Source organism: Sphaeramia orbicularis, chromosome 16 (genome assembly GCF_902148855.1).
Source record: "Sphaeramia orbicularis chromosome 16, fSphaOr1.1, whole genome shotgun sequence".
Lineage (NCBI taxonomy): Eukaryota > Metazoa > Chordata > Actinopteri > Kurtiformes > Apogonidae > Sphaeramia > Sphaeramia orbicularis.
In genome coordinates this window covers 7,613,024-7,621,847 of record NC_043972.1, presented here as the reverse complement: position 1 = coordinate 7,621,847, position 8,824 = coordinate 7,613,024, and the positions used below count along the sequence as shown (strand labels likewise).

Sequence of the window (8,824 nt, the reverse complement as noted above, 5' to 3'; positions counted from 1 at the left end):
AGTTTGGACACAGGATGGCGCTAAAGTCCTCTAAACATTTCATTTCATTTCATTTATTAAGATCCCCATTAGTGTATAGATTCAGTTGCAATTCTTCCTGGGGTCTCCTCTACATTACATTACAATTTTACATTTTTACATTAACCCTTTCATGCACAGTGGTCACTACAGTGGACAGTTATTCTACAGCTGTTCTCTTGTATATTCATGGATTTAAAAATAAATAAATAAATAAATAAATAAATAAATAAATATATATATATATACACACACACACACACACACACACACACACACACACACACACACACACACACACATATATATATATATATATATATATATATATATATATATGTTTCTTTATTAAAGTTCTAACACATTCCATATCTTTTCTGAAATACATTAGTAACATTGTGTAGATCTCCCATGAGTATAAACCCCCAGAATCACAAGTCCCCCCCACCCCATAGTTTTGACACAATTTATCAGCAAATACATGTTTCTTTGCTTCAAAAATTAAACGCATGGTGTCCAGCTGAGTGGACATTTTTGCAACTTCATGAAAAAAAGGTTCATAAGAACATTTTCTTTGTTATTATTATTATTATTAGTAGTAGTAGTAGTAGTAGTAGTAGTAGTAGTAGTAGCAGTAGTAGTGGTAGTATGTTTTTTGTTTTTTAACTTTATATATATTTGTTTTTAATGTTTTTTTTTTAATATTATTTATCATTTGTTTTTTTTTTTCATCATAAAATTTTCAATCGCATTGTTTTTTCATGCCTAAAGAGGAATAAAAACACTCAGGAAAAAAATCTTGATTAAGGTTCTCATAATTCATGCATGAAAGGGTTAATCTTACACCATTCACCCCCCCCCCACACACACACACACACACAAACGGGACATATACAACAGCCCAATGCAATTAAAATAAATAAACAAACAAAATAAGTACTATACATTTGTACTCCTACACCAAACAATAGCTGTCTGATACAAATCATGAAACATCTTTCAATATTAGCAATACTCATTCCATTTCATGCCTGTGGCGTAAACAAAAAAAGTTTTAATTTCTTTTGAAAACATTTTCTATTATTTTCCAACAACAAAAACCCTGGTAATCCATTCCATGCAACCATGGCCCAATAAAAACAGTTCTCTGTAACTGATTTGTTATGTCTAGAGGCAGAGCTCACTGTGGTTCAGTGGTTTGTCTTGTACAATAATTATGTTGATCAGCAAAAAATGACAGTTTTCTGTGAATAATTTCTGGAGTTTGTGTTGCTATAATATTACAAATAAATGATAATAAAGAATATTTCAATCTAAATTTTACAGTTAACTATGTCAAACTGTTGAGCATTGTGGTTCTATTAGTTCTGTAAAACAATTCGTGCCGCTTTATTCTGCACGACTTGCAATTTGTGTTTAATTATTTTCATTAGTATTTGACCAAACAACTGAGGCATAATCCATATGAGATAATACTAGTGACTGAACTAATAGCTTGGTCAATCACTGGGGAATAAATTTCTGACAGTGTCTAATTACTCCTATAGTCCGACCCATTTTTTGCAATATATTATTTATTTGACCATTCCACGACAATGTGCCATCCACAATTACACCCAATAAATTAGTTTCATCTATTTGTTAAATCACATTTTTTCCCACAGTTAAGTGCAATGTTGGTGACATCTTAAGAAAATATTTTGATCCAACAACCATACATTTTGTTTTGCTTGCATTAATAAGTAATTTATTGTCTGTAATCCATTGTGTAACTAAGTCTAACTCCTTATTTAAGATGGTATTAAGTTGACCTACATTTTTTTTGCCGATACATATAATACATAATATATAAGTTATATAAAACATAACATGGTTCAACACTTAAACAGACGATTGGTTTAACTTTATCATCAAAAGGTCAGATATACTTAATAAATAAAGTATATAACCCACATAGAAAGCATAGAATTGACCTTATCAATTATTACAGTAGCTCATAAACACATTTTTAAAGTATGTTCATCTTACAAAACACATGATCTACTTGCATAAACCGGAAATGTTCTATATATAACCATGTGAGATGTTTGAATGTATTATTTTAATTCTATTGTTTTATCTGATATTGGTTTATTGTTCTTATTTTTTATTGTTTTTAATTGTACAGCTTTTTAATGCTTTTTTAATCTATTCTTGTATTTTATTCTTTTATTTTGTTTTTTTATTTATTCTTCTGTACAGCACTTTGGTCCATTGCAGTTGTTTTAAAGTGCTTTACATATAAAGTTGGATTGGACTGGATATATTACACTAAAATGTGACATGCCTCGGCTCGTTTTTGCTTCATAAATAAGTTAATGCAATAAATCATGTGTACCTGTAACGGTGTCAGTGTACATTCCTGTGTAAAAGTCTTATCCCACCTTTAGTTTTGTTGTTTTTGCAGGGTTGAAATGAACGCACATATCTGTTTAAAATTCTCTTTTCTTCAGATACAACAAGAAAATACAGGAAATATGAAAAAATTAACTAAATGTGTTGTAAAGGTTAAAGTCAGAAACATCATTGGAAAAATCTGACACGTGTTGAATGAAACTTGGTATTAAAAGTAAGAAAATTAACGCCATAGATCTCATATCGTCTGAAGAAAAGGGTTAAAGATATGTTAAATGCAAAGGGAGGTCACACTAAATATGACCACTTTGGTTTATAGAAGCTGTTTGTTCCCTGAAACGTTTGTTTTTACTGTTGTACATATTTCACATATATCCAAATATAATAATATAATAATAATATATCCTATAGGTCTAAATATAGAGACAAATGCATATGTGTGGTCATTAGAACTTCATTAAATCAACAAACCTGATGGTGGAATAGGACTTTTACACAGTACTATATATTAAAATATATTCCTTTGGCTGAATGCTGAGTTATGGCAGCAAAGATAGAACATGAAGTCGGACAGAATTTAAGTTTTTCTATACGGGTGCTTCTATGAAACTTGGTTTATTTTGGTAACTGGCAGTTTACTAACTTTTTAGACCCAATAATAAAACAGAAATGTAGACATATTTCCCCCCAGGATGTACCTAATGATGACCTCAGATAAATGCAAAAAAAATGTGTACTCTTACTCTGAGCCATCCCAAAATTAATGAATTTTTAATAAAATATTGGGGCCAAAAATTGGACTAAAATTGGGACATGACCTATAGGTGTCAGTACATTTTATCTTGAAAACATGGCTGTAAATGGTCTTATATAGCCCTATATATAAAGACACTGTGTTAAATTTAATGATTCTAGTGGTTTTTGTAATCCAGACATGCAGGTTTTTCATGAATCTCAGTCTTATTCCAGGTTTTGTGTGTAACCCATCGTGTCCACGTGCATTACATACAGAACCTGCCCAGTTACATGCATATAAATCGCTAACGATTTTGCAACAGCAGGCATTTTTGTGAAACACTTTGTCTTGCATAATTAGTTCAATTCTCAAAATGTACCTGTGAGAGAATTAAGAGATATTAAAAAAAAAAATAGTAGCGCATAATTTTCGTGTCTTTTGGACCATGTCACATACAGATTTTTGTATTAAATATAATGTAAAATAATATAAAAATCCAGCGACCCCCACGACCCTAGTGAGGATAAAGGGGGTTCAGAAAATGAATGAATGAATGAATAAATATAAAAATGTGTTTTATCTGAAAAACAGTTTCTCTTTTATCTCAGTATTTATTTTTAAAATAGACCCAAAGTGCTTCCAAACTTGCTTCATAACACTAGTCTACATCTCATTTGAATTTTTAGCTCTCATGTCCTGTTTTTAGGACCAGATTCATAGACGTACCCATACCATACACCCATACATTATTTGGTATTAGTTTATTGTTCTTATTTATTGTTTATAATTGTACAGCTGTTTATGTTTTTAATCTTTTCTTGTATTTCTTGTATTTTATTCTTTTATTCAGGTTTTATCTATTCTTCTGTATTTTTATTTATTTATTTATTTATTTATTTCTATTTCTTGTATTTTACTTTTATTTTGGTGTTTATTTATTTTTCCTGTACGGCACTTTGGTCCACTTTGGTTGTTTTAAAGTGCTTTATAAATAAAGTTGGATTGGATACGAAAATATTTAGAAATGCTCTAAAAAAATATCCTCTTTCTGCTTAAGTATGAGCAAGTGTTAAATAACAAATGAGTAAAACTGAAACCAAGCTGACAGAGCAGAACTTTCAGAATGAAAATGAACTATGTGTCATCAGATGTTTCGCTTGTATCGGTTTCAGTGGTTAAACTCTGCTATCGCATTAACCATTTACAGTGCGAAACGTTCTATTTGTTTCATTTCTGCTCCTGTGTGACTAAATCATGTTAAAACTTCACCATCAAACACAACAGCGCTAAGTTCACCATCAGTCCAGTATGTTTATTTCAACTACAGTGGTGCTTTTAGAAAATATCTGACGCAGAAACATCAACCGAGAAGTAGAAATGAAAACCGGACACCATACACACATCACCCATAAATACATAGAAAAGCACACGTTATCCTTTAGAGCCTTTGGTCTGGAACATAGTGAACGCCGGGTGGAAACAACCAACATTTGCAGAAGAAAAGTTCTCTGTGCACCTTTGAAGTCTCATCGTCTTTCTTATGGTTACAGAACATACAGCGCACACGTGATGCCGTTCGTCTCTTTCATCATGAACGCGTGTTTTGCATCATTCAGGGATTTAAAGTCTCATGTTTGTGTTGCATAAGATAAAATACAGAATGGAAGGCAAAGTAAATAGAACCAAGCACCAGGCACTGGAGAGCGAGGCACTTGAGCACCTAACACCGCCGGTTTGGCATCATGACGTTTGGCACATGAGGGCTAACCTTAAACTGCATGTGTGTGAAGAAAAAGCCAAGTCCAGGAAGACTCTGACATCCACAGCCGCCACCTGTTGTGCATCTGAAAACAACTATGACTTACATTCATTCTCCAAATATTTACACGCATCAGGTTCAGACTTGACTTTTTAGAAGCCCTTAGTGACCCTTAACCCATAAAGACCCAGAGCTACTTTTATGGCAGTTCCCAAATACATTTTTTCTCTCTATTTAACCTTTTTTAAGTGATATATCACCATTTATTATAACAATATCCTCTATATTTTGCAGGTTTCACTGTAAATCATGTATTTTCCTATATTTAACATAGATGTTCATGAAAACTCAGAGTAAATTAACATCAGCTGCTCTTTTACAGTATCGTATCTTGGTTATTTCCCAGATGAACTGGATTCAGACGATGTTTATCTCCTAAAGATTTTGTTGACACCAGCTAAAAAAAAACATAACAAAATGTTGGCTGCAGAAGGAAACACCCACAATGGACCTTTTCATTTCAACTGTAGAAAACATTAGACTCATGGAACGCATGACTTTGACCCTGCAGCTCCAGGAGGAGCTGGGAAAAAGGCGCTGGAGAAAATGGAAAGTCTTTACAAACAGTGAAAATACTAATAAAAACGGCTGATGTATGCATGTTTATGTTATAATTGTCATCTGTAGATCTCACTTTCTTGTTCTTGTTTTGTAAAATTAAAGTGCTTATAAATAAAAAGTGTCAAAAAGAAAAAACAAACAAACCTCAGAGTAAATACAAAAGTAACTGAAAACTGAAGAAAAAGTGACTTTTGCAGCAAAACTGAACATAAACCAAGTGTTTCCATCCACTGTCATTGGTCCAACTCCATGAGTTTTACTGGTGAATCAATGTTGTAGAAGATGACGGTGTTTCCACGGTAACTACGGAGCCACTGAACATCCAAATGGGTCATATCTAATGCAAGGTTAAAATAGTTTTGGATTTTTCATTATAGTTTATTTTGATTTAGTTTTGACTTTTTTTCCCTGTAATTCAGTTAGTTTTAATTTGTTTTTAGAGCAGGTTTGCTAGTTTTTATTACTTTTCACTTTTTTGTAAATGCTTAGTTTTAGTTTAGTTTTAGTATTAATTTTAGTTTCGTCGTATATTTTATCTTCTTCTCCGTCATGTTCAAATAAATCCCAGACAGGACTCTACTCCTTTCTTCCAACTTTAGTCTCCATGTTCCAGGTAGAGTGGGGACCAGAAGACGACTGGAAACCACAAGTGACGAGAAGTGACAGACAGTGAAGTTCCGTATAGTGCTGCTAGCTAAAATTGCTAGAGCAAAATAAATTGATTTTGTATCAATCTGACATTGACAAAAACGAAGGGAATTTCATCCATACTTTTTATCCAATACAGTTTCAGTTAGTTATCATTTTTTTCTTTTAATTACAGTTTTTATTTATTTCAGTTAACAAAAATGTTTTTTTGATTCTAGTTTTTGTCATTTCATTAGTTTTCGTTAACGATAATAACCTTGATCTGATGACCATGAAAAGACGACAGACTGTATTTTACACCAATTATTCGCATGTATTGGTGGGTTTAGTGGCTCAACAGGTCTATTTTAGATCAGTAGATGCTTTTGTTCACCAGTGGATGTTTGGGTCTTTATGGGTTAAGGTGAAAGTTCTTTTTTTGACCTTGACGACATAACTGCACCACTGAGGAGGCTTCCAGTCTGTGGAGTCATAATGAAAACCCACTCTAGTGTCCCACAGCGGCATCCGTCCCTCTCCACAGCCCCAGTGGTCTGTTGGTTTCATGGTGTTTCAAAGGCTGCATCTATCAGGGCTGCTACGATGTGGAGGCGTCCGGCGTCCCGACGTCCTTCTTCCTCTTCTTCTTCTTCTTTTTCTTCTTTCCTCGGCAGGGTTTGCAGACGCAGCAGAGGATGCAGGGCGAGGCCAGCAGGAGGAGCGGCGAGGTCACCAGCACCACGATGCTGACGCCCACCAGGATGCCCACCACCTGAGAAACAGCAGCATCATTTGTTTAGTTCAGGGGTGTCAAACATACGGCCTGCGGGCTAAAACCAGACCGCCACAGGTTTCAATCTGGCCTGTAGGATGATTTTTTTTTTTTTTTTGACCTAGTTTTTATTAGATTTTCCTCTTTTTTCAGTACATTACAATGTATATGTAAGGGTAGAGACTGCGATCTGGTAGGATCGGCGATTCTACCAGTAGAGACTCTGATCGTAGTCTCTACCAGTAGAAACTCCGATCAGAGTCTCTACTGGTAGAAACTCCGATCCTGCCAGTAGAAGGGTTAGGGTTAGGGTTAGGGTTAGGGTTCAGATCGGAGTTTCTACTGGTAGAGACTACGATCCTGCCAGTAGAAGGGTTAGGGTTAGGGTTAGGGTTAGGGTTAGGGTTCGGATCGGAGTTTCTACTGGTAGAGACTACGATCCTGCCAGTAGAAGGGTTAGGGTTAGGGTTAGGGTTAGGGTTAGGGTTAGGGTTAGGGTTCGGATCGGAGTTTCTACTGGTAGAGACTACGATCGGAGTCTCTACTGGTAGAATCGCCGATCCTACCAGATCGCAGTCTCTACCCTTACATATACATCCAAGTACAGTTCAATTAGTTTCTTTTTCACAGCTGCAAATGCCTTCCCACAACCCTCCACAGGTAACACAGGACGGAAATCAGAGAAAAAAATAACAATCATAGGAAACAAACAATGTCCACTTTGAAAAATAAGGCTGTAGATATAAATCTTAGTCCGAGGCAGAATGACAACAACTTGATTAACATGAAGTTTTGCATCACCAATAAATATTATTGCAGCAACAAAGGTAATATAGGTTCCCATCTTTGGGAGGAATTTTTGAAGTGCAGAAATTACACTGAAGACATTTATAGTCAAGGGTGTAAAACTCATTTAGTCCAATTACATCTCAAGTGGGTTGGACCAGTAAAATAATAACCAACCAGCTCCAAATTCCAAACTAAAATTTTTAACAATATTCTGCCTGTTACTAAATGTTTTGTGTCTTTGTAAATCTACTGCAATCTGTGATGCACATGCATAAATGATTTTTAATTGTACCTTCATTTAACCAGATAGGTGAGTTGAGAACTGATTCTCATTTTCAAGAATGACCAGGACATTTAGAGACGAACAACCAATCATGCTCACATCTATGGGCAATTTAGATGAACCAATTAATTAAAAAAAAAATCTCTCTTTTCTGTTTTCTGTCGGCTCAGTTATTATTTTTGCATATCATAAATTTGTTACTGTTTGTACTTAATTTTCTACAGCACAGAGACTTTGTTGTAATGTTCTTTTTTCTGCTGTTGCTCCTTCTCGGAGGGCCTTAGGGTTAGTTTGGGCATGGGGGAAAAATGATATAAAAGGCAATGTATAACACTGGGTTGCAAAAAAATGTTTTTTGCAAGTTGTCTAGGTTTTTTCAACTGAATTAGGACCATTTTGCACCGCTAAATCCAAAAATGACATCTGTTTTTCTCAATCAGGTCAGGTTTTTTGCTAATTTGATTTTGAAAAATTTGATCTTCTCACAAAATATAATAATTAATACCAAAATAAGATTGGTAAGAACACTTTATGAAACTTGTGACTTGATTCCTGTTAGGTACAATGGTGTATTCACCGCAGATGTAGCAGAATACGTCAGGCTTATTTTTGCAAGATCTTCTAGTCGAAGCCATTTCATTCACCTGTAATATTAAAAAAAACATTAATCATAAATTGGCAAAAGTAAAATCTTCAGAACTCGTTTATTGCAAGAAATATGAAAGAATTTTGTATCATATGATGTGAAAATGCCCATAAATGTAAGCAAAAATGTTAAAAAGCCAATATGTAGCATAGTTCAGAAAGTTGACCTGATTGAGCAAA

General features: G+C 34.3%; 1 protein-coding gene across 3 annotated transcripts in view; it reads right to left on the bottom strand.

Annotated features, from left to right (window-relative positions):
- Positions 1–6,469: 6,469 nt before the first annotated feature.
- rnf144b (ring finger protein 144B) overlaps positions 6,470–8,824 on the bottom strand; it is a 32,797-nt gene continuing 30,442 nt past the window's right edge. For all 3 annotated transcript variants that reach the window (XM_030159236.1, XM_030159237.1, XM_030159238.1), the window contains exon 8: positions 6,470–6,927. In XM_030159236.1, coding sequence (XP_030015096.1) covers positions 6,754–6,927 — 174 coding nt within the window. In that variant the 3' untranslated portion in view covers positions 6,470–6,753. The remainder of the gene's footprint in view (positions 6,928–8,824) is intronic.